The 27,063-nt window shown below is 41.7% G+C and overlaps 1 protein-coding gene across 3 annotated transcripts in view; it reads left to right on the forward strand.

The window, feature by feature from the left end:
- LOC124605338 (RISC-loading complex subunit tarbp2) overlaps positions 1–27,063 on the forward strand; it is a 159,242-nt gene that overhangs the window by 48,588 nt on the left and 83,591 nt on the right. For all 3 annotated transcript variants that reach the window (XM_047136944.1, XM_047136946.1, XM_047136945.1), the window contains exon 2: positions 1,126–1,285. In XM_047136944.1, coding sequence (XP_046992900.1) covers positions 1,129–1,285 — 157 coding nt within the window. In that variant the 5' untranslated portion in view covers positions 1,126–1,128. The remainder of the gene's footprint in view (positions 1–1,125; positions 1,286–27,063) is intronic.

Consider the following 27,063-nt stretch of genomic DNA (forward strand, 5'->3'; position numbering starts at 1 on the left):
CATTCCAAATGCTCTTATAAAACCTACACAGACCAATAGCCAACATTGTCTTCCTCTGGCTATTGAAACAAGTCAGTATTTTAGAAAATGGCTATGTGGAAGAGCTAGCTAAAGCAGCCTTTGGGAAGAACCAGTTGGTGTCCCCAACCCTTGAAGCTGATTTCTGGATGTGGTTTTCATCACTTTTTCATCGTACTTCAAAAACTATATTTGAAATACCAACACAAAGTGAGAAAAATGTTTTTAGGATTTGTGCAAATACTTGAAGTGTGCAAATTTTAAAGCTTTAATTTCTTGAGACAATTATTTGTGCAAATTTTAAAACTTTAGTTTCTTGAGATAAAATTATTTCATTATTTTCGTAAGAACTTGTAGACACTTGTATTTTCATATTGTGCACATCTGAAAACAGTCTGATGAACAAAACAGAAAAATCTTTTACCTTCATACTATAACTTCTCTGAAATTATTTGCCATATGCTTAAGAGGCATAAACCATTGAGTTTCATCATTGCAGAGTAATGAGCCTAGCATGAGAAATTTTTGGAGTTCCTCTTGAGAAAACACAAACAGGAAATTACTTGTGGTTTAATGAGGACTTCATCTAGGTGAAAATAGAATGGTAATACCATAAATTGTCTTATATAATTGAGGCTGACAATATGGGTGATTCTTCCAGTACAACATGAGAAGTAATAGTCACAGTATAGTTTTGAAAATAATGATGTCATATATTTAACACAATTGATGGATACACCATAGTTTTTTGTCTGTAAGTTGTGATGTGTCATGTACAGTATTTGGTGTATACTGCCATTAAAATGTAATTATTTGTGGAGTAGTATCTTTCCAGTTGTATTAATATTTTATTGTAGATCCTTAGATGAGAACAAAGATGTTATGTAAGTTGTTGATGACTCAAATAAGAATTCTTATGTAAAAACTGAGAGCCTACAATGATTTTGTTGTTATTGAAATGAAGTTTTTTTATTTAGAGGTTGAATAATAAATTCTCTTGTGTGTTGTTCAGAAAAGTTAAAGGGATAAGTATTTTGTACTGTTCTATGAAAAAATGTAATTAAGCCACTTTTTACAAAGACTACTGATTAGTTTTTAATTTATCAGACGATGGCAGCAGCTGCAGCAGTGGGGAAGACTCCTGTCTCGGTGCTGCAGGAGCTGCTAAGTCGCCGTGGGACAACTCCGAAGTACGAACTTGTCCAAATAGAGGGAGCAATTCATGAGCCTACATTCCGTTACCGTGTCACAGTTGGAGATGTTGTTGGTATGTTTACATTAATAATTAAAAAAAAAAAAGATTTGCTGTACTTACACCAATGATCCATTGTATCACATTGTATTATCAGTGACAGTCTAATGAGTAAGCTTCATTAGGTACACACTTAAGGTATCAATGATTTTTTAGGTTGATATGTATTATTAGTTACAGTGATTATAAGCAGATATAATCCGGAGTTTCACTAACCGTTAGGTAGAAAATTTTACAAATTTTAGAAGATTCTAGACAGTATTTTGAGATGAGGAAATAATGCTTGGAAAAGAATACTTAATTTTTTATGGGCATAAACAACTTGACGTCCTAAAATGCAATTGTTCAAAGTGATGGCCATCTGTCTCAATGTATGCATTATAATGCAATTGATTGTCAGATTGTAATTGGTGTTCTACTGTTTATACTGTTGCTCTGTCAGTGCTCTAGACACTGTATTTTTGAAAGTTTGCATTTTCTGTGCAAGTTCACATGTGCTCATTGTTAAATGTTGCCTAATGTGATCCATTACCATCCCGTCAAGTTCTGCTGTGTGAATAATTCTGTCAGAGGCTTGGCAAGCCCTTCAACTTGAATTATAACTACGCAGTTTCTTGTACATTTCTGTAGATGTTGATACATTTTTTCCAGTTCTGATGATGATGATGATGATGATGATGATGATGATAACATAAACACCTAGTCCCTGGGACCCTGTGATCCAGAGGCAGCAACACTAACCACAAGACCATGAGCTGCGGACAGTCCAATGATGCCTATTACAAAATGTTTTTGTGCGCATTCATTAGACGTCGTGGGCACGACTTGTCCAGCATACATTAAATGCATATCTAAAAGCTTTTGCAATGAGGAAACTAATAAATTATGAGACAGACTTGGTGGGCAGTACTTTTCAGGAGGCAAAATATTTATTCTTGCCAAGAGAGATACACAACAGTGACAACACTATTATTAAAGTGTCAGGATTAGCGAGGAAGGGAAAGCAGTGGGCACCCTTTGAGGTGAAAATTCAAACATATTTTAAGTGCATGGTTGTTTAATGCTGTACAAAGGAAAGGCAGGCCTAGAGAAGCCACCAAAATTAAATGGGCTGCTGGCCAAGAGAGCGGGAGAGGAGAGCGTCTGGTCGGGTCGGAAGCTGCCAGCAGAAGAGAGCGGACAGCGTGTCCACTCCCGGCGGCTGGCTGCGGTTCTATCCCCACGTGACCACCTTCAACCCTCCCTATTGGATAGCCAAGTTGTGGACGCGCAGTTCGGTAGCATTACCTTGTCAGCAACACATGTGTTTAGCTGCTGATGGTTCAACACGTGAGTTTCAAAGAGGTTTTGCCCAGTTTTGTGCAGTGTGACTTATATGCTGCAACTAGCTGTCAGTCAGAAGACACTGGCGAACATCAAGTGAAAAATAAAAATCAAATTTTATACTATTAAATCCATTCAATAACGGCCCCCACTGTACACCCTTCTCTCCTCCCGCAGGAGTGTGGCATGGGGGGGAGGGGGGGGGGGCTCCTGCGAAGGATGGCCTTACATAATTTTAACAATACATTTTTGATTATTTTGTTTTAAATTTGCATTGAAAGAATGACAATAATTTGGCAATAGAATCTTGCGTGACAAAATTTGGGACAACGGCGGATGGTGCAGCGGTGGTGTGAGGTGCGGCAATCAGCTATTGGCGCTGGTAGTGATGCAGGTTGCTGACCACGGTGGGCAGCGGCGTGCTGTGGTGCACTGCAACTTGCGCCGAAGCGTGTAAGTGGGGGGTTCCGGAAGGAGTGATGCATAGATCACATGGGGGGAAGGGGGTTAAAATTTTTGCATCACTTCACACGCACATGGTGGGGCATTGTATCACTTAAGTCTAAAGGAGGACCGTGCCTCTTCTTTTGGAGGTATTTTAATTATTTACTATGTCTTCTCTCTCCACATGCCACTCGGACCATAACTATTTTTTATTGGACTAGCTCCAGAGCTGTGAATGTGAGTGATTCGGGAGGGATGGCCAATTGTCAGGTGATGGTAGTACCATTGGTTGCTCTGATAAATACCACAGGAGAGGGGGGGGGGAGTCTCATGTTACGGGCGTAAGGCAAGTGTGCAAACACCTCCTTAGTGGGGGGTAGTGATATCACAGTGAGAGCTATTAAATAGTAAACCGCTACCAGTGAGTAGCACACGGTAGGTCTGGGTGGCTCGAAACTATTCGTAACATACGATAGTGGCTGTTACTAGGTGGGGTATGGTGTATAAAATACTGTTGCCTAGCCATGAACTGTGGTTCAAGTACTGGTACAACCAGATGGCTGCAGAAATGGGTTGCTTGCTCAGTGAGAAACAGCGCAACAATTTATCTTGTTAGCTCCAGGTGGTAGTTATGTTACGAAAGGAAAGTATTACAGTGAATGAAAAAGTAGTAAGTAATTACCTGAGGTAGTAGTGGTGGGTGAAAAGTCAATGGGTAACTTAAGTGTCACTATGTCACTGGGCAATCTAAACTGGCAAGTCCAAAGAACAACAGGGGTAGAAGTTAGTAGCAATGGGGTAGTGGGGGAAGGAGGGGAGTATGGTCATTCTGAAGAAAGGCTTACTCATCATCTTGATCAGCACGAGTGCAAAAATGTGGGGTAGCATTAATCAATGCCTGCAGTTGATCGTAGGTGGAGTTCGTGGTATTTAGTAGTTTCGCAAGTGATTTGCTGAATCGGAAGCTTTAATAATGGGTGTTGTGGCTTAGGAGGAAAAGGGATTTGACCAATGAGAAAATTACGTTGCAGTTGACGCAGGGTTTTTTCTGGGTATATTCGTGGACAGCCATCTGCGATCGCAACGACAGGGTAGCTCAACGTATTGGCCATCTATGCTGAGTGGCCCACTCGTGGCGAACTGGAAGGGCACTCATGTTACAGAATAAGGAATTGGGTATAATTGGGAACAAGTTCAGAGAACAGGTTTCAGAATAAGATTGATTTATCAGTGATATATCCACTAGTAGCAGGGTTGTTTCTTCCCTCTCCCCCTGGGGGGAGGCAATATGTCAGAGTAGCATTGGCTACCAACCAGGGAACAAATGAAGGTGAGCCTCAATGTGGAGTGTTAATGAAGTATAGATGAAAGAGATAGCTAGGTGAACAGTTTATGAAAGCAAAAACTGAAAGAATAAACCGATCAGGGCACTCTGCAGGTGCTAACCGCATCGTGTAAGGCAAACGGGCCTGGAGGAGGGAGGTACAAAGTGATGGTTGAGCTTGGAACGAACAGACGAGCGACTCGGAGCAAGGGTAGCAACCCAGTGCAGTGCATGGGCGAGGGAGGAACTGTGCTCTGTCTCCATAGGGGTGATTGTCTCGGGGCGGGGGGGGGTTAACTACTACAAAATTCCCAAAATCTATGAAATAACAGGGTGAGCTACGAAAAGGAAGGAGACTGTGAACTACTGCGGCATTGTACAATGAAAACTTTAATTCATTTGGGTGGAAGTCTTTTGCTCACTATATTTCCAACAAAATAACGCGTTACTGCACTTGGTGATGACGTCACATTAGTGCTAATCATCAACAATCTAGTGCTTATTACAGTGGCTGCTTCAATCTTATCACGTCATGGGTGTATTTGTTTGAATAAACAAACGGATGTCTCTCACTTCCTAAACATATGGCGAGGCATTGTATCCCAATGTTAGCAGTGCTGATTTCCGTGCTTGCTCGTAACATCTTCACTTCATCACTAAATTACAACATAAAAAGTAGGGTGAACAATAATGAAACTTGTGATCGTCTGAGTGAACTCTTAAATATGAAAAATGCACATAGGGTGTGAACTACAATTCTACACTTACTTGGGTGAAACTTAATTACTTTTATTCTATCACAAAATCTGTTTCGCTTACCGCTCTTCAGGGAGAGGGTAACTCGGATGCTTCACTTTCTTCTCAACGTATCAGTCTGGCTCTGGGCATGAACATGGTGCATAATGGGATTCTGGAATCGCTAACTCATCAAATTGTTTATCACGACTGCAGGGGACTTGCTTAATGGGAGTGTTGCTATAGTGCAACGTATCTAGAATCCAGGGCTGTGGTGGGCCTTTACGTACTGGGGTATTAAAAAAAGTGCATATTGTACAAAACAAATGGCATAAATTAAAAAAAAAAATACATGCATGATATAACATAAAGGGTATAACAAGGGCAAAGCTGCACAGCAAAATGCTTGTGAAATGCTTAAACATAACACAAAATCATAAGGGGAGAAAAATACTAGTTATTGGGTAACAATTACCCAGCGACGCATAGTGGGTCAGACATTGCTCAAAACCTCTAATCATACAAAATGCACATAATACTGAGCCTTCTGGTATATCTCTGGGTGGGTAAGAAGAGATTAGGCACCGTTTACTGGTGGGGTGTACTAGTTTTAGTGTTCTGGTGGTGTATCATGTTGTTGTGATGAGATGGACTTACCTGTAATTATTTTTTTCTTATCTGCTGTGGCCACGGCTCGAAGCCTGGTTCTCTTGAGTCATGTGCTCTGTCCCAATACCTGCAAAGCTATCGAGAGTATAAAGGGGTCAATTCGATAGTCGATATTCATAAATCTTACGTCCGGAGTGTGGGGTATAGTGAATAGGTACGTAATATTTAATTCGTGGTATTACTTCTTAAATTTGTCTGTTTGGGAGTTCTCTTATTGGTGAAGATGCACGTATGTTAACAGTTTTTGGGGTACTGCCAAAACTGGATGGTGAAACAGTTAATCAAACTCGGTACATGGTGAAGCAGGTAGCATTATGAAACTGGCGAGAGACACAGGCAGATGTGCTGTGATGGAGGCAGGTTAGCGCTGAGATAGTGGGACAGCAGCACAATGTGTGTAGCACTGGGATAGCAGCGGGGCAGCACATGCAGCGTGCCTCACATGTCCGGGGTGAGTGACTCCTTGGGCTGTTTGAATCAACCATGCAAAAAATGCAGTTCATTGAAATTAATAATATTAGAGTGGGATTAGTGACTGTTGCAGTAGTATTCTAATTCCTTTCTCGAACGAATTGATAGATATGGGTTTGTTGGGTAAAATTACTATAGCTCATGTATAAAGAAATTTTAATTTTTTTACTCTCATGGTGGCAGAAGTGAATAGGCTGTGAAAGGAATGTAATGGTGAAACATTTAAGAATTTGCAAAAGGAGCAGGTAGTTGGTTCTTAAGATGCGTTTGCGTTAGACTAAACGGAAGGTAGTGTGGTGGTACTATACTTCGGAGGAGTCTCAGAAATGCAGAGCACCACCAAACTAAATGGCTGTGCATGCGAAGACATCCCATAATGGTGCGCTTCATTATTGCAATGTTTTTCCGCTTTGCGTTCGATCACCTCTAGGTCACTTGCATTGAAACTCCCTTCGGAGTTACAGTCTGGTCAGTGGGCATCTTAAGGGTTTAGGTGTGCAAATAAATTTACGGGTGAGGTTTCAAGTTGTTGAAGTTACCCGGGTATTGAGATGGAAGGATAGAAGAAATCACGTTTGACGTAGGTATTACGTAAGAAGAAGGTATCGTTCAGTATTAAGTTGCTATTAATTGGTTGCTAACGAAGATAGTGCATTCTAATATGTGTAAGGTCCCTTTAACAGCGGCAGGCAGGCACACGGTCGGCGCATGGAGAGGGGGGAGGAGTGGGGGGGGATCAGATCAGGTGACGACAGCCAATGCGCATAGTGGGACGGCGCAGGTCGGGGAGGGGTGGGGAGGTAGCAGCCGTGTCAGGTGTTTGAAGTGACTCTGTCCCTCACATTATGGTCGCCACACGTGCGAATCCTTGTTGACAAGTTCACCTCATTCTGACAGGCGGAGCACACGTGTTCACAACTTCGTAGTACCGCCGAGTGGCTAAACTTACCTTCTGAGTTAACCTGAAAAAGAACGGGCGTCGGTGAGGGACAGTAGGGGAAGTTTAGGGTGTCACTGTTACGTGTGCAGGCCATGCACTGCAGTACAAGAATAATCTTTGAGTTATCTAACATTTCTTTTGGTGTCAATGTATCTTCATTAGGAGCAAATTTCTCTGTTAGTACTGCATGTTATTAATTTTCACTCTGGGTGTTCAAATGGGAAAATTACTTAATGAAACATGGTGTCATTTCAGTGAGAAAGTCTTTGGAATGGAATGGTAGAGACTTAATGCAATCAGTACTTCATACAATATCTTAATACTAATCAATAGCTTTAGAATTAAATGTACTCCTATTGAAAACAGAGCTGTTGTCCAACCACTAGGCATGTCACAACACATAAATAACGTAATAAAAATACTGGTTAAAACTAGGGCTTACTTAGGCTAGGCCAGCTTTGCAGAACAGGCTAGGCGGGTAAAGCTCTGATAAAATCTTTCAGAGAGGGAGGCTCGGGTGGCATCTTCATTTGCAAAGGAGAGTAATAAGGGGGTTGTTTCAGCCTTTTTACTTTTTTTGTTGCTATAACTGGTAAGTAGTAGTACCTGGGTGTTTAGTTCCTGGATCTGAGGGCATGTGGGTGTTTAGATCTCAGAGCGTATCTAGGGCGAGCTGGTGGGGTGGGGGGCTGGGGGGGGGGGGCGGGAGGGGGGGCAAAACCTGCTGGAGGTCTGGTCACTTGTCTCAGAAGACAGTGGGAGAGGCATAGTTCCTGAATAGGGTTTTAGTCTATCAAAAGGGACGACCACCTTGTGGTCAGGCAGTTGTAATTCTGCATTGACAGGGCAAGTGAGCCGAATGATTGAACATGGTCTGATATACAGAGGAGTAAGTTTCTTCACTCTTCCTTTCTTTATGCTAGGCTTTTTTAGCAGAATCAAATCACCAGGTTTATGGGGAGGGAGTGGCATTTTTATTACTACTTTCCACCTTTTTTCTGGTTGCTTTGCGGTTGTTCCCTTGGACCTTCTTCCAAATGACCTTAAGGCGACGGGCTAGCCCCTTAATGGCTCTGGGATTGATTCCCGGAGGTAATTTATTGATCTCAAAGGGAGATTCCATAAAGCAGTCAAACACTACCTCCTAAGGGGTATGTTCAGTGGCTTCATGGAAACGGCTATTGTACGCACTTGCCACGCATGGAATGTATCTTTGCCAGTCATTGTAGGGTGAGTTGATGTAATAGGAAAGCATTAGTTTCACAGCATGGTGATCACGCTCAATGTGGCCGTTTGAGTGGGGTGAAAAGCGGTAGTTCTCCATTTTCTAATTCTCAGCAATTTGCAAACTTGGACAAATAAGGCAGGTGTAAAATTGGTTCCTTGATCTGTTACAATGGCTTCAGGGCTTCCGAAAGGAAGGACAAGATGATCCACAAAAGCTCATGCTACTGTTTCAGCTGACATATCAGCGATGGGTACCAAAATAAGGTATTGGGAAAAGTGATCAATAATGGATAGGATATATTTACTTCCTTGTGTATTTGCAGGAAGTGGCCCAACTATATCCAAAGCCACAAACTGAAAGGGTTTTGATGCCTCAGGGAAAGATTGTAAGGGAATTTTCATTCACGAGGGTGGTGCTCTTTGGGCACATGGTAGGCATGTTTTTTATATACTTACCAACATCTCGCCATCATTTGTCCCACCAATACTTTGTGGAAATTTGGGCGTTTGTGGCTCTTTGTCCACTATGGAAAGCTTGAATGCTGTTGTGACACGGCAATAATTATGGATTGTAGGTTTTTAGGTGTTACTATACGTTTACCCGGGGGGGGGGGGGGGGGGGGGGGACTTGCGGTATAGAATTCCGTCTTCCGGGACAAAATCCGGATGGAAGCGATACTAGCGACATTTTGCGTCATTTTCCTGTGAGTCTTTTAATTCGTCAATTGACACATTGTCAATTTGAGCTACACTCACTTTCCTGCTAAGGGCATCAGCACTCTGGTGCAATTTTCCAGCTTCATGTTGTACTTGTTAATCAAACTCGCTCAACTTCAGGGCCCAGTGGGTGAGATGATTGCTAGGGTCTTTCAAACTTAATAGCCACTGAAGTGCTGCATGATCTGTTACTATTGTAAACTTTCTCCCATAAAGAGAGCATCTAAAATAGTTGACTCCAACCCTTAATGCCAGCAATTCTTTTTCCGTAGTACTGTAATTAACTTCCGCCTGGTCCAGCCGACGGGACGCGTAACCATTTGGTCTTTCCTCACCATCAACAATTTGACTCAGAATAGGTTTTACCTTCTGTTGTACAGGGTGGTTTTCTTCAATCTTGTGGCCACTAGCTATAATGGTGCCACAAGGAATTTCTACCTCATTCGTTCCGAAATTGTCCAAACAGACGGGAACATAAAATTTCTTTCCCTGCACTTCCACTGTTGTTTAACCACTTTAACAAGTACCTGTAATCTGTCGAGGACATCGTTTTGACAGAGAGCGTCTACCAATACAGCTGTCCTCAGCAGTTCGCAGGATTTGACTCCAAGCCAGAGAATGCGTGCTGTACCACCGCTGATTCTAACAGAGGTAGTTGTATGTAACACCAACATTTGCGTGTAAGGAGCAGGTGGAAGCGGCCGCGTTTCGCAAGTACCTTGCGACGGAATGACGTGGGGGCTGCCGAAATGGTGGGTTTCCTGACCGAGATGTACAGTTTGTGTTCTGTAATCTACTACACTCTGATAGTGGTAGAGGAAATCATCCCCCAGGACGACTTCAAAATCTCGCCTTCGTTTTCGAATTATATTCATGTCAAAAGGGTAGTGGCTGGCTCCGATTTTCAATTTAACGTGGCAATACCCAGCGGGTACGATTATCTCGTCACTCAGATCGTTAATGTGGTGACGGGGTGGTTTTAACACTCGTCTATCCCCATGTCGTACGAATAATACGCTGGTTTGCACTCCCTTGTTGATAAGCACTCTTACATTTTTTCTTCAAACTTTGCCGTTGAGGAGGATACACATCAGCTCATTTAAGACACCATGGTGGACTGGGTGCGTGGATTTTACAGGGGGCACGGTCCGGCAGCGTGACTTGCCTGCCCGACAGTTCGGCTGATTTTTGGGGTTGTGGTGAATCGGTGGTGAGTTGTTCCCTCTGCTGATTGTGCAAGGGGCCCCCATTTCCCAGGTTCTGAGGGCAGTTTTTACTCATATGCCCTACGGTTCCACACCGAGAACAATAAGGTGTGCAGCATTTTGTGGTAGCATGGCCTGCCTTTCGGCAGTATTGGCATGCCTGCTCATATTTAAAAATTGGACACTGTTGTTCGTTCGGACACATCGAACTGACAATAAAATGCGCTGCCTCATCTCGCAACGTCGCGAGGTGTATGGCATCATGCAACGAGGCGGATGATGCTATTTTTACCTCTCCTCCAACATACGGTTCGATTCCAAATATAAATATGTCTATCGAGCGAGCTTCTGCCTGGTCCCGGGAAACCACCTTATGGCTGGGATCCGAACCCAGCATATAAGTACGGCAAGCCACAGTGTGGATTTGGTCAGCAAATGCCTCTACATCCTCCCCTTGTTACTGCGGTGGGTGGACAACTTGTCCCTGTAATAGTCCGAATATCTTTCAACCCAGCCTCTAACCTGGCAAAAGAGGTGGTGTCCCTGAGGGTGGGAACTGATTTGGTATATGTACGGGCACAATTAATAGGAAATCGTTTGGCCAAGTGCTAGCATGGCCTACATCTCGGACAGTTTGTAGAAAGGAATTTATTTGCTCATTAGGTTTTCCGGAAAGCGTCTGAATGAAATCGACTGCGGGGCAACTGTTAGCCAAAGTTGCAATGGGTAGTTGGGGTACTGTGCTATTTAAGGTGCTTGCAGCAGTCATTTGTCACGCAGCAGGGTGTATTTCTGACGCACTTGCAGTTGCGGTGGTGGTGGGTCATCGACGGCTGCATCTCATTGGACGACGGTGGCAGGCAACAGCGGCGAAGATGATGTCGATGGCTGTGCGACATGTCTCAGCTAGTCGGCTGGAACATGCGCGTTTCTTGGATGTCGGTGCAAGGCCAGAACATGCAAGAAGCCTGGTATTCGCTGCAGCAGCTGTTCGGATAGAACGCCGAAAGGGCAGAAGGCTGCGTGGCGAACCACGAATGCGTGCCCTTGTTGTTGGGCATCGCAACTGGTGCATCAAGTGAAGTACTACTGGTAGCTTCATTGGGTATGGCAGTTAGGTCAGTAAGACAGGGCTAATGGTGAGTACCCCACTTTTGGTCACCAGATGTTGAAGTGTCAGGATTGGCGAGAAAGGGAAAGCAATGGGCACACGTTGAGGTGAAAAATCAAACATATTTTAAGTGTGTGGTTGTTTAATGCCGTACAAAGGAAAGACAGGCCTAGAGAAGCTGCTGAAACTGAATGGGCTGCTGCCCAAGAGAGCAGTAGAGGAGAGCGTCTGGTCGGGTCGGAAGCTGCCAGCAGAAGAGAGCGGACAGGGTGTCCACTCGCGGCAGCTGGCCGCAGTTTCACACCCATGTGACCACCTCCCACCCTTCCTGTTGGACTGCCAAGTTGTAGACACACAGTTCGGTTGCGTTACTCTACAATGTGACTGATATGCTGCAACTAGCCTCCAGGCAGAAAGCACTGGTGAACATAAAGTGAAAAATAAAAATCAAATTTTATACTATTATTTCCATTCAGTAACGGCCCCCATTGTACACTATCCTAGCCTTTTGAACTATTAATTCATTCCTTTGGGGGGGGGGGGGAGAGGGGTAGATTGGGGGATGTTAAAAAGGAAGGACAGGTAACACAGACCCCAGGATGAGAAGTGTCAGTTAGCCTGTCACTGAGAGATCACTGCGAGTTCCTGCTTCTAATAAGGCGAGTACACCGTTTGTTTATTACATATCTTTATGAGTTTCAAACAGGAGCATGTTCAGAAATGGATAGGCACTGTGATTGCTGTGTACAGATGCGAGCTGAGTTGGTGACTCTTCGCTCACAGCTGCAGGCAGTGTTGGCTTCCGTCACACAGCTTGAGGCTGCTGCCAAGGGGGCAGACACGGGGATGTGAGGGACGTCGAGCATTCCCACGTGTCCCCTGATTGATCCACTTCTGTGTCCGCCCTGGGTACTGCCTGCACTGAGGGTGATCCCTCACATGTGGTCGAGTGGGAGATCATTCCAAAGTCTGGCAGCCAGCAAAAGACTTTCTGTGAGGCTGATTGTAGGGGCTCCCTGGTTCATTTGACGAACAGGTTCGGGGATTATGTGTCTGATGATGTCTCTGAGCTGGATATGGTCATCCACCCTGTTCCAGAGGAAGCTTCTCGACCCACAAGGTCTGGGCATTCACAGAGGGTGGGTTTGCAGGTAGTTGAGAGCTCTAATGTTAGGCATGTAATAGGGCTCCTTAGAAACATGGCTGCCAAGGAGGGTGAGGAAGCCATGTGCACTCCGTGTAAATACTGGGGGGGAGTCATTCCGGATGTGGAAAGGGTGCTTCCGGATGCCATGAAGAGTACAGGGTGCAGCCAGCAGCAGGTGGTAGCCCGTGTCGGTGCCAATGACGTGTGTCGCTTTGGATCAGAGGAGGTTCTTTCTGGTTTCCGGCAACTAGCGGAAATGGTAAAGACTGCCAGTCTTGCTTCCGGGATTGAGACAGAGCTCACCATCTGCAGCATTGTCGACAGAATTGACTGTGGTCCTTTGGTGCAGAGCCGAGTGGAGGGTCTGAATCAGAGGCTCCAGGCAGTTAGGCAGTTCTGTGACTGCAGATTTCTTGACTTGCACCATCTGGTGGTGTGTTTGCGGGTTCCACTTAATAGATCAGGAGTCCACTACACACAGGAAGTGGTTACACGGGTAGCGGGGGCTGCGTGGAAGGGACTGGGTGGTTTTCTTAGGTTAGAGGGTCTCAGGAAACCACAGAAAGGGTGTCCGTCTAAAAGAGGGCAGGTAAAACGCAGTAAGGTAGAAATGATGGGTATTGTAGTTGTAAATTGTCGTAGCTGTGTTGGGAAAGAACCAGAGCTCCAAGCCCTAATAGAAAGCACTGAAGCTCAAATAGTTATAGGTACAGAAAGCTGGCCAAAACCGGAAATAAGTTCAGCTGAAATTTTTTCAAACGATCTAATAGTGTACAGAAAGGATAGATTAAATACGGTTGGTGGTGGAGTATTTATTGCTGTCAGAAGTAGTTTGCCTTGTAGTGAAATTGAAGTAGATAGTTCCTGTGAAATAGTATAGGTAGAGGTTATACTTGACAATCGGACTTAGCCCCCCCCTCCAGACTCAGAAGATATAGTTGCTTAACAGTTCAAAGAAAACTTAAGTCTCATTGCAAATGGATACTGCACTCATACAATTATAGTCGGTGGTGACTTCAGTCACCCTTGATATGCTGGAAAACTTATATGTTTAAAGTCGGTGGCAGGCATAAAACGTCATCCGAAATTATACTGAATGCTTTCTCAGAAAATTACTTTGAACAGTTAGTTCATGAGCCTACTCGAAGTGTAAATGGTTGTGAAAGCATACTTGAACTCTTAGCAGCAAATAATCCTCGACAAATAGTAAGTATTGTGAGGGTATTGTGACGAATACAGGGATCAGCGACCACAAGACAGTTGCTGCTAGACTGAATACCGTTGCACCCACAACCATCAAAAAGAAACGCAAAGTACATCTGTTTAAAAAAGCTGATAAAAATGCTCTTAATGCCTTTTTAAGAGAGAGTCTCCACTCCTTCCAATCCGATCACGTAAGCGTAGAAAAGATGTGGAATGATTTCAAAGAGATAGTATCGATGGCAATTGAGAGATAAATACCACATAAATTAATAACTGATGGTACTGATCCCCCATGGTGCACAGAACGGGTCAGATTACTGTTGCAGAAGCAACGAAAACAGCATGCCAAATTTAAAAGAATGTTAAATGCCGAAGATTGGTGAAGTTTTGCAGAAGTTCGAAATATAGAGCGTACTTCAGTGCGAGATGCTTTTAATAATTTCCACAATGAAACTCTGTCACAGAATCTGGCAGAAAACCCAAAGAGATCCTGGTCATGTATAAAGCATACCAGTGGCAAGATGCAATCAATAACTTCACTGCATGATAACAACGGTGAAGTCACTAATGACAGTGCCACCAAAGCAGAGCTATTAAACATGGTTTTCTGAAACTCCTTCACCAAAGAAGACGAAGTAAATATTCTGGAATTCCGATCAAGAACAACTGCGAAGATGAGAAACATAGAAGTTGATATCCTCGGTGTAGCAAAGCAGCTTAAATCACTTAGTAAAGGCAAGGCTTCTGGTCCAGATGGTGTACTAGTCAGGTTCCTGTCAGAGTATGCAGATGCAATAGCTCCATATTTAGCAGTTATGTACCACTGCTTGGTTTAAGAATTATGAAAGAAGGTTGTATACATGGAAGAACCCTGGAGATACTAAAAGGTATCAGATAGATTATATAATGGTAAGACAGAGATTTAGGAACCAGGTTTTAAATTGTAAGACATTTCCAGGGGAAGATGTGGACTCTGACCACAATCTATTGGTTATGACCTGTAGATTAAAACTGAAGAAACTGCAAAAAGGTGGGAATTTAAGGAGATGGGACCTGGATAAACTAAAAGAACCAGAGGTTGTACAGAGATTCAGGGAGAGCATAAGGGAGCAATTGACAGGAATGGGGGAAATAAATACAGTAGAAGAAGAATGGGTAGCTTTGAGGGATGAAGTAGTGAAGGCAGCAGAGGATCAAGTAGGTAAAAAGACTAGGGCTAGTAGAAATCCTTGGGTAACAGAAGAAATATTGAATTTAATTGATGAAAGGAGAAAATATAAAAATGCAGTAAGTGAAACAGGCAAAAAGGAATACAAACGTCTCAAAAATGAGATCGACAGGAAGTGCAAAATGGCTAAGCAGGGATGGCTAGAGGACAAATGTGAGGATGTGGAGGCCTATCTCACTAGGGGTAAGATAGATACCGCCTACAGGAAAATTAAAGAGACCTTTGGAGATAAGAGAACGACTTGTATGAATATCAAGAGCTCAGATGGAAACCCAGTTCTAAGCAAAGAAGGGAAAGCAGAAAGGTGGAAGGAGTATATAGAGGGTCTATACAAGGGCGATGTACTTGAGGACAATATTATGGAAATGGAAGAGGATGTAGATGAAGATGAAATGGGAGATATGATACTGCGTGAAGAGTTTGACAGAGCACTGAAAGACCTGAGTCGAAACAAGGCCCCCGGAGTAGACAATATTCCATTGGAACTACTGACGGCCGTGGGAGAGCCAGTCCTGACAAAACTCTACCATCTGGTGAGCAAGATGTATGAAACAGGCGAAATACCCTCAGACTTCAAGAAGAATATAATAATTCCAATCCCAAAGAAAGCAGGTGTTGACAGATGTGAAAATTACCGAACTATCAGCTTAATAAGTCACAGCTGCAAAATACTAACACGAATTCTTTACAGACGAATGGAAAAACTAGTAGAAGCGAACCTCGGGGAAGATCAGTTTGGATTCCGTAGAAACACTGGAACACGTGAGGCAATACTGACTTTACGACTTACCTTAGAAGAAAGATTAAGGAAAGGCAAACCTACGTTTCTAGCATTTGTAGACTTAGAGAAAGCTTTTGACAATGTTGACTGGAATACTCTCTTTCAAATTCTAAAGGTGGCAGGGGTAAAATACAGGGAGCGAAAGGCTATTTACAATTTGTACAGAAACCAGATGGCAGTTATAAGAGTCGAGGGACATGAAAGGGAAGCAGTGGTTGGGAAGGGAATAAGACAGGGTTGTAGCCTGTCCCCGATGTTGTTCAATCTGTATATTGAGCAAGCAGTAAAGGAAACGAAAGAAAAATTCGGAGTAGGTATTAAAATTCATGGAGAAGAAATAAAAACTTTGAGGTTCGCCGATGACATTGTAATTCTGTCAGAGACAGCAAAGGACTTGGAAGAGCAGTTGAATGGAATGGACAGTGTCTTGAAAGGAGGATATAAGATGAACATCAACAAAAGCAAAACAAGGATAATGGAATGTAGTCTAATCAAGTCGGGTGATGCTGAGGGAATTAGATTAGGAAATGAGGCACTTAAAGTAGTAAAGGAGTTTTGCTATTTGGGGAGCAAAATAACTGATGATGGTCGAAGTAGAGAGGATATAAAATGTAGGCTGGCAATGGCAAGGAAAGCGTTTCTGAAGAAGAGAAATTTGTTAACATCGAGTATAGATTTAAGTGTCAGGAAGTCATTTCTGAAAGTATTCGTATGGAGTGTAGCCATGTATGGAAGTGAAACATGGACGATAAATAGTTTGGACAAGAAGAGAATAGAAGCTTTCGAAATGTGGTGCTACAGAAGAATGCTGAAGATTAGATGGGTAGATCACATAACTAATGAGGAAGTATTGAATAGGATTGGGGAGAAGAGAAGTTTGTGGCACAACTTGACCAGAAGAAGGAATCGGTTGGTAGGACATGTTCTGAGGCATCAAGGGATCACCAATTTAGTATTGGAGGGCAGCGTGGAGGGTAAAAATCGTAGAGGGAGACCAAGAGATGAATACACTAAGCAGATTCAGAAGGATGTAGGTTGCAGTAGGTACTGGGAGATGAAAAAGCTTGCACAGGATAGAGTAGCATGGAGAGCTGCATCAAACCAGTCTCAGGACTGAAGACCACAACAACAACAACAACATGTACCACTGCTTGCTCACAGAAAGTTCCATACCTGAAGACTGGAAAGTTGCTCAAGTCACACCAATATCCAAAAGGGGAAATAGGAGTAATACACTGAATTAAAGGAACATATACTATATTTGAACATTATGAAGTACCTCGAAGAAAAAGATTTACTGACACATTGTCACCACGGATTCAGAAAAAATCGTTCTTGCGGAACACAACTAGCTGTTTATACTCATGAAGTAATGAGTCCTATTGACAGTGGATATCAAATTGACTCCATATTTTTAGATTTTCAGAAGGCTTTAGACACTGTTCCTCAGAAGTGTCTTCTAACCAAACTGTGTGCCTATAGAATATCGCCTCAGTTGTACAACTGGATTCGTGATTTCCTGTCAGAAAGATCACATTTCGTAGTAATAGACGGAAAGTAATTGAGTAAAAGAGAAGTAATATCCGGCGTTCCCCAAGGAAGTGTTATAGGCTGTCTATTGTTGGTGATCTATATTAACAACATAGGAGACAATCTGAGTAGCCCTCCTAGATTATTTGCAGATGATGTCTTGTCTTGTAAAGTCTTGTAAAGTCATCAGATGACAAAATGAATTGCAAAATGATTTAGATATGATATCTGTGTGGTGTGAAAAGTGGCAATTGGCCCTGAATAAAGAAAAGTGCGAAGTTATTCACATGAGGACTAAAAGAAATCCGCTAAATTTCGATTATGCCATACGTTACACAAATCTGAAGGCTATAAATTCAACTAAATAGTTAGGGATTACAATTACATATAACCTAAGTTGGAACAATCACATAGATAATGTTGTGGGTAGAGGAAACCAAAGGCTGCGATTCATTGGCAGAACACTTAGAAGGTGCAACAGGTCTACTGGAGATACTGCTTACACTACACTTGTTTGCCCTACTCCGGAGCATTGCTGTACGGTGTGGGATCTGTATCAGGTGGGACTGACGGATGATATTGAAAAAGTTCAAAGAAGGGCGGCTCGTTTAGTACTATAGCGAAATAGAGGAGATAGTGCAACAGACGTGATGTGAATTGGAGTGGCAATCATTAAAATAAAGGCGTTTTTCAAATTCTTGTCGGGTTTTCAGCCGGATCAAACTGTCATCTGAACACAATATTTCAGCGGTCCATCTGGCCGCCATCATCAGGTGAGAAAAGCTATGCTGCTTCGCTGATAACTGATTCCACACGCAAATGACTGCACCTTTATATGCATCGGAAGTACAGCAGGGCATGCACTAAATACAGTGCGTGCACGCTCAATCATTCCTGCTGCCCCCTGGCGCCAACAGAGATGCAGTGCCTCCGGTGGTGAATACTGTTAAAAACGATATATCGTTAGAAATGATTATTCATAGCCGGGCGATTCAGATGACATTTTTTTTCATATCTGATAAAACAGGATTCCATGTTTTACTTAACGGGTATCCATTATCATGATTAATGATGTTATCTGCTAGACTGATTTCGACGGATTCTTTTAAAACGCAATCACAGTACCGTGAAGCATTTGCAGCTACTTGTGTCTCATTGTATAGCATCCTGTGTCCCTCTGTAAGGCAATGCTCAGCCACCGCAGATTTATCTGGTTGTAATAATCATGTATGGCGATGATGTTCAATACACCTGTTGTTGACGGTACGAATAGTTTGGCAAATGTAAATTTTTCTGCACTCGCATGGTATTTTGTAAACGCCAGTCTTCCTCAAAGCTAAATCATCTTTAACAGAACCAAGAAGTGCTCAAATCTTAGCTGACGAATGATCTCATATTTCTTCAAAAGTCTACCTATCTTGGCAGACACATTCCCAGCATACGGAAGAATAGCCACAGACCTAAAGGTGTCTTCAGATGGTTCAGGTGGAGGTCCAAACTTAAAAGCACATCAAATTTGTCGGTCCGTATAGCCGTTAATATTGAACATGTCCTTAAGATGTTGCAGCTCCTGTGGTAAATTCTCAGCATCTGAGACAGCATATGCTCGTTTAACCAAGGTCCAAAGGACTCCCGTACTTTGAAAAGGTGGATGGCAACTGGTGGCATGTAAATACCTGTCAGTATGAGTCGGTTTCCTGTAAACACTGTGTCCAAGAGTACCGTCATCTTTTCTATAAAATAGTACATCCAAAAAAGGTAACTTCGCTCTTTTTCAATTTCCATTGTGAATTTGATGTTTGGAAGAAGACAAAGTGGTCCAATAACCCGTGCAAAGAGTCTATTATATGTGGCCAAACAAGAAACATATCGTCAACATATGTCAGAAAACATGAAGGCTTCAAAAACGTTGTTTTCAGGGCCATATCCTCAAAGTCCTCCATAAAAAGATTAGCGACTATGGGGGTAAAGGACTCCCCATAGCCACAATGTCGGTTTGTTCCAAATATTTGTCTTCAAATAAAAAATAGATGGATGTCAGAACATGACGGCAGAGCTTCGTTATTTCCATATCAAGTTTTTCATTAATTAAAATCAGTGACTCTTCAAGAGGAACATGAGTAAAAAGTGACACCACATCAAAACTAACAAGTAAATCAGTGGGACCAAGATGAAGCAACTTTAAACGTTGAATAAAAGCCATGGAATTGGAAATATGGTGTTCACATTTACTCACATGAGGGCTGAGAGCCGACACTAAATATTTTGCCAAGTTGTAAGTTGGTGCACCCAAATTAGAAACAATAGGGTGCAATGGGACCCCATCCTTATGGATCTTTGGTAAAATTAACAATTAAGGGTCCTCTCTAATAGACCGAATAGCTGCTCGCTCAGCTGAAGAAACATTACTTTGTGAAGTCAGAGCCTGACGCAAAACGTGAGAAACCTCCTGTCTAATCTCTTTTGCCTGTTCTTCTGGAAGACGAAACACAGCTTGTTCAACAGAAGAAATGAATTCCATGATGGGAATGCGTCTAGAATTTGATATACTAATACGCTGGGAGCGTCTACATAGCCACATAAAGTGCCTCTATGGGGAGGAGATGGTTCAACTCGTCAGTAAGTTTGATAAACTTTGCAAGAAGCTGCTGAGTGCCCTCGCCTTTCTACTGAGATGTCGTGATGAAGGTATTATACCAAAATTTGCCAGATTCGTCCATTACATAAATACAAAAGCGGCCAGTAGTATTAAGAGGCGAACTAGTTTGGCCTTAGTTAGAGAACGCACCCGTTTTGGCAGAGATTGTACATAGGTAAGCACGGTTCATTTTTCTTCTTCCTCTCACCTAATCTTTCTTTTTCTTGCTTTTACTAATTCATTCCTTGCAACCGTTACTTGTTAGTCTTCATACTTCTGGGAGTATTCATTGATTTGACTTCTTTTAACTCTGTGACCAACACACAAGATGATGATGTTTATGGGGATGATCATGAGCTCATGAATGGCCGAATTTGTTGTTGATCTGCAGATCTATCCCACACGATGGCCTCTTGGTAGGTTGGATTGTGGGAGGCTATCATGCTACAGATTCATCTGTTTCGTGAGCTCAGGATCGTCCGCGAAGCCTTCATGGAGCTCTGGAGGTACGCTCAGAGTTACAAGAATCTGTACACATAAAACAGATCTTGGGAAACTGAAGCCAGGAAAAAATTAATTGACCTCAGACCCTTATTTCGAAGTACTCAATTTGGTATGCTCTATCATTAGTTTCATTATGACTCTAAAGATGAAGAACACTGTATTACTCGTACAGATTATCTTCATTTTCATTTTAGTGTTAGGCACTGGGACTAAAGGACTGCACTTAAAGATTTTTATATGTAGTTTCCTGAGGCACTATTAGCCACATGCATTTGTACGAAATTACTGAGTACATTTGTAACTTACTGTCCAGTTAATGGTTGCTTCAGTGTAAGTTTTGTGCAGCATATGTGTTTGTTTACATTTCTCTACATTTAGAACCAGTTCCTTATCTTTCCTCTATACTTAACAATATCTGGCTAAATTTTTCTATTTGAATGCCATGTGCTCGTAAACATCAGCCCCATCTAGTTTTACTGAGATCTCAATGGACACCCCAGGATATGACAACTTAACGGTTGGGACGAAGGTGCAGGTTGAGTTAATGGGAAGCCATTTGTTGCTTCAACATAGTTAGTAATCCTTTATTTAACAATATGCACTTAAAGCATCAGTGGTGTTTAAATCAATAGTAACTGTTTGAGACTAATTCAGGGGTGACAAACCAGATAGACCAAAGTTACAATATATATTTTTTCTTTTTTAGGACAAGCAACGCTTCTAAAAAAACATTCAACATTCTTAAAATACAACTCGAGATCCTTTTAGGCACCCGTAACATTTCAGCAAGGCAAATATGACTTCTCTACACTTACAGAAAGAGCATTACCATAACAAATTGAGATCCTCTCATTAGATAGTAAACTTCAAACAAGGAAGGTGGCCCTTATTTAGAAAAAAATTTACAAGTTCAGTATTACGATTAAAATAAATTGAGCACACTTTTGGCGATAGCTCGTTAGAAACCGAAGAATTAACCCCCCCCCCCCCCCCTTTTTTTTTTTAAAAAAAAATTACAGGGTCAGCATTTCACAAAACTGAAGGAGCTCTTTCAGATTTGCAACTTTTCAAAGAGGAAGGTAACAATATTCAAAATTTTACAAGTTCAGCATTCAACAATATTTTAAAATTTACCGGCCCAGCATTATGATAAAAGATTTGGAGCACTCTTTGGGGACTAACAATTATGGAACAGAAAGCTAACAACGATTTTTTAATTTAGAGCAATCCACAATTAAGGATTGAAAGATCATCAAGCAAATTTTTAGGCAGCAATAATGAGACAAGCCCAGGCTGGCAGTGGCAAGGCTTGGGTAGGGTGGCTTAGGGTAGCAGATAATTTGATTTAAAATTACCTCAGAATGCCAGAAAGGTTAAGAACTTAACTTACAGAGAGATGCCATAGCAAGCGAGGAGGCTGTGCCACCTCAGAGGCTACCACCAGACAGGAGACGGAACACTGTACCACATGCACAAACACAGCCGACATGGGTTTGCCACACCCGGTGAATCGGCGGATAGTGGATAACACGCTAGGACCAATGGCGCCAATGCTATGAACAACTCAGAAAACTGAGGGCAAACAAACAAAGTTAATTAACTTAGGAAAAGCATATGTTTTGAAAACATAAAACTAGAAGTTTAACTCTTATAAGACTTATAATTAATGCAAGACTCAGCATCAAAATAAGTAAATTCTCGAGGCCCAACAAAAGAATACAAAATGCAAACCAGACACCGACCAAAATCTAAGCATTAAAAAGACTGCATAAATACAACAAAGGTGATTATGTGGTTAATCACTTAACAGTAATGACCAAACATAGCAGTTGATTTGATGAAACAGCCAACTATTAACAAGACTCCTATAAAAACCAATTCACGTAAGTAAACATAAAAGTAGCAAAAAATGTTTGAGCACTAATACTTCAGCATGAGATCATAATAGTAATGAAATACACAACAGTAAACAATAAATTCCTTCTTTGAAGAGAAGTTCTGGATCTCACCAAGCCCTTCCAACATGAGTACACAATACTAGCCAACATTGATCGGGCCACTAGCATTCGCTCATAGTGATCATTCCTGATGTTACAATTCATGCACAGGTTGGACAAGCAAAAACTAGCCACCATAAAGGTCAGGCTTGATATTCGACCTCAGTGGTCACTAAGATATGTGATGCCCTAGAACAAATTACAACCAAATTGATGTAACACCCAAGTAGTAGTGACACAGATCAGCAAAATGCTGAACAAATTGCAATAAAAAGAAAAGCACTCAAATATATCATCCGTAAGTGGAGTACGCACAGAGAGGGGGTGAATTTAGTAGCTTGAGTATGAAGTGACGGATAACAGCAGGCAAACCAGCCTAACGGGAGCAAGCCTAGCACTGGAGCACACATACCAAAATTCACAAACAGAAGTACCTTACCCAAAAATAAGGTAGGATGGTTGGTTACCAAAGAAAATCGATGTGATCATGACACCCATGTCAGCAGATGGTTACTCCCAAATTCAGATTGTCAGTTGGGCGCAACAGTGTAGAGCTCAAGACTTCACACCAACATGGCCCCTTACATGTAGCTGCCCACCTGAACGAGCGACCACCGACCAGCCCTTGTGATGGCACACTCACCATTCGTCACGTGTTCCTCTCTCTCACTGCCCTATCATTCGTCAACAAGTTGCCTCTAACTCCCTATAATCAAAGAGCCAACTACCAGAAGACCAAAGCACCACCTGGTGGTGTGACAGGAAAATGAACTGCGCCATTAAGCAGAGAGATAACAGCTCGGAAAATGAGCCAACATGGCTCATTTACTATTGGTTTCTTTTTAAGGCAACCTGTTGAGAAACTTGCATTATCTGAAGTTTAGTTCACTGGAGTCAGTCCTGATAAAGTGACCTTTCCTGTCATAAATTGCAGCACTTCTGTCCCCACAGACATAGTTGAGAAATGTACAGTAATACACTCTAATGAACATTACCTTACATCTGCATCTAAATCTATACTCTGCAAACCACCGTAAGGTACATGGCAGAGAGTGTGTCCCATTGTACGATTCACATGTGAAGAACGATTGTTTGAATGCCTCAGTGTGTGCAGTAATTATTCTAATCTTATCTTCACGTTCCACATGAGAGTGAAACATAGGGGATTGTAATACATTCCTAGAGTTGTCATTTAAAGCCAGTTCTTGAAACTTGGTTAGTGAACTTCCTTGGGATAGTTAATGTCTGTTTTCAAGAGTCTTCCAGTTCAGTTCCCTCAGTATCTCTGTGATGCTTTCCCACAGATTAAACAAGCCTGTGACCATTCATGCTGTCCTCCTCTCTATATATTCAATATCGCCTGTTAGTCCTCTCTGATATGAGTCCTACACACTTGAGCAAATTCTAATATTCTAGAACAGGTTGCACAAATGAGTTGTAAGCAATCTCCTTTGTAGAGTGATTGCACTTCCGCAGTATTCTACCACTAATCCAAAGTCTACCATCTGCTTTACGCATGACTGAACCTATGTGATCATTCCATTTTATATCCCTACAAAGTGTTACACCAATGTATTTGTTAGAGTTGGCCAATTTTCACAGTGACCCATTGATATTATAGGTATATGATACTGTTTTTTCATTTTGTGAAGTGAACAATATACATTTGTGTATGTTTAAAGCAAATTGCCAATCATTGCACCACTTGGAAATCTTACCAAGATCTGACTGAATATTTATGCATCTTATGTCAGGTAGTACTTCATTACAGATAACTGCATCATCTGCGACAATCATGATTTTACTGTTAATGTTGTCTGCAAGATCATTAATATACAATGTGAACAGCACATGTCTCACAAGGGGACCATCAGAAGTGTAAATAATGGATTTTGATGAGTCTCAGATGTGCCTTTTTTTTTTTTTTTTTTTTGGAAACGGACCTTAGTTTTCGAGAAAATTGATTTTGAATTTCACTGCATGCTGTAATACGCATAATGTTAGCCACGTTCTAACCAAGTGAGTGTGGCACTGCATTTAAGGTCGACAGCTATCATGCTGGGGGTATAGTGTTTGGGTACTTTCCGTGTTTTTGCTTTTTTTAAAATCAGAATAGTCTGACATTTTTCCATTTTATTTTACAGAATATCAACAAACAGTGTACATTGTGTGAAATTATTAAGAAATATTCAGTTTTGCCATAGTAATGTAATTTTCACATCATTGTTACAAAATCTTACTATCGCCTGCATCGCTTACTATGCCACGACAGAAACCTGGATGGTATTTGTCATAAAAGCAACTGAAACACAATGTTTTACAGCACCAAACACATTTCATAAAAGCTATTGTCTTGCAGGTGCACGGAGTTTTTAAGAGTGATACTGGATAACATTGTTCATTTACATTCAAAAAGGTTTCTCTTTCACCCATTAACTTTGATGTGGACCATGCATGTATGGTCATATTCGAAGAAGCAGGTGCCCTGAAAATGCAAAATTAATGAGTTCAGTTTTATGGAATCATCCCTGGACGCGATTGTGCTGTTGATCTCCAACAAATTGGGAGCATTCTGAATTTTCTTTGTGAAAATTTTAACCTGTCTGTAAAAATATACGTCACAAGGCTGGCAAAGTGGAGTACACTTCGGTGAAATAACTTTTACGGAGCAGATGTACACTTTCCTCTCATCCATGAAGATGTGATTGTATACGGTCAGATCAGTCTGCCCTCCCCATCCATCAATGATATATGAAAATTTTTTCTGTCCCAAGGAAAGAAGAATCAAAGGTTTTAAAAAGTCTTTTTATACCAGTTTTGTGAACTTCCCTGATTTTGTGCAGGACACAATTACGTTTTCAAATTTGAGTGTTAATTCATCCACTCTTTTCTGAACATTAGGGCCAAATTTTCGCAACGGTTCCTGTAAACATAAACAAAGGTGCAAGATCACCTTTCCTGATGCAGTTAGTGGACTGTGCTGTGTACGAATGACTTGCATTGTTTAAATCTTTTCTCTGCATGAGAACAGTTCTTGCCTCTTTCTTTGCGAGGGGTCTATTGTACGTTGATTGATATTGACAGCCTGTTTGATCGGTGTTGATTACTTAGTAAAAAATTACCAATAAGTATTTTCATTTGTGTGCAGCTACTAATAGTACTTCCATCGTTGCACATTCTTTAGAACTGATGAACTTCATGATCTTCCTTTGCTTGCTTTTATGCTTTTGTTTAAATTGTTTGACCCAAGCCGAGGTGGCTGCGAAATTAAAGGTATCCCATAAAGTGGAACAACAGCGTTCATAGCCCATTGCTGTAACTTTCTGGTTGTCACCTGCTCGGGAAGAAATTATGTTATTTTCACAAGCCAGCCTCTTTCTTACAATGTATTTGACATATATTTTGATATGATTTACCTGTTCCAGATTCTGTCTCACTTCGACAAACCATTCATATGTCTCAGGATTGATAGTGTTCCATTTATCACGATGACTTCCACCTCGTTTCATATCCTCTTTCCATTGATATAGCATTGATTTCTGTTTTAATTGAGAGACACCGTTGGACTGCAAACTCTTCAGGCTCCAGTTTGGATGATCTACTGCAAGAGCAACTGCTCATTCTTTGTAGGATAGAGGCACATAATCTGCTGGTTCATGTGCAAATTCATCGGCGATGAAATCGCCGTCTTCTTCTACTGATTCGTCTGCAAGAAAGAGAACATCAACACAAAAGTGAAATTTATTACCTCATATTCGTGCATCTCATCTTCTTCGTTGATGTTTATTAATTTACCACCATCGATGATCTCTCTCTCGGCCAACAGGTCTTGTATTGTGTTACGTATCTCATTGCCAATTGCAATTGAATTAGCAGAGATCGTGCTGGACGGTGTATTTGCTAGAAGATTTAAGTCATGAAGCAACTTTTCGGTGTATTTCGTGATTTTTTGCCTCTCAATTGTTCATTCAGCTCCTTTACCTCTGATGTATCATATTCTGGTGGCACTTCAGTAGACACACTTGGGTCATACATTTCACTGTATTCTTCAAACACACTTGGCATTAACAATGCATTGCGAGCAACAGATGTTGAAGGCAAATTCAAACTAGTGGTTCAGGAGCTAGGTCACCGTCATTAGTTTGACCATGGTGATACATGTTCATAATACAGAGGACTGTCTGTGCAAACTCTTGTGTATTACCAAATTATATCGCTGTAGCCAAATAAAAGGCGGTGACCAGGGCGATACACTGTCACAACACACAGAGTTCGGACGGGATATCCATGCGAACAGTCCGCTTTATGTTTGACCGAGCCTACGGAATTTAAACTTCTTAATAATTTCACACAATTTACACTCTTTGTTGATATTCTGTAAAATAAAATGGAAAAATGTCGGAGTATTCTGATAAAAAAAAAAAAAGAAGCAGCAAAACCACGGAAAGGACCGGAACATGGTACTTCCAATATGGTAACTGTAGACTTTAACTGCTGTGCCACACTCACTTGGTTTGGAACATGGCTAATGTTACTTGTATTACACGGTGCAGTGAACTTCAAAATCAATTTTCTTGAAAACCAAGACCCATCGCTAAA

Source organism: Schistocerca americana, chromosome 3, assembly GCF_021461395.2.
Source record: "Schistocerca americana isolate TAMUIC-IGC-003095 chromosome 3, iqSchAmer2.1, whole genome shotgun sequence".
Lineage (NCBI taxonomy): Eukaryota > Metazoa > Arthropoda > Insecta > Orthoptera > Acrididae > Schistocerca > Schistocerca americana.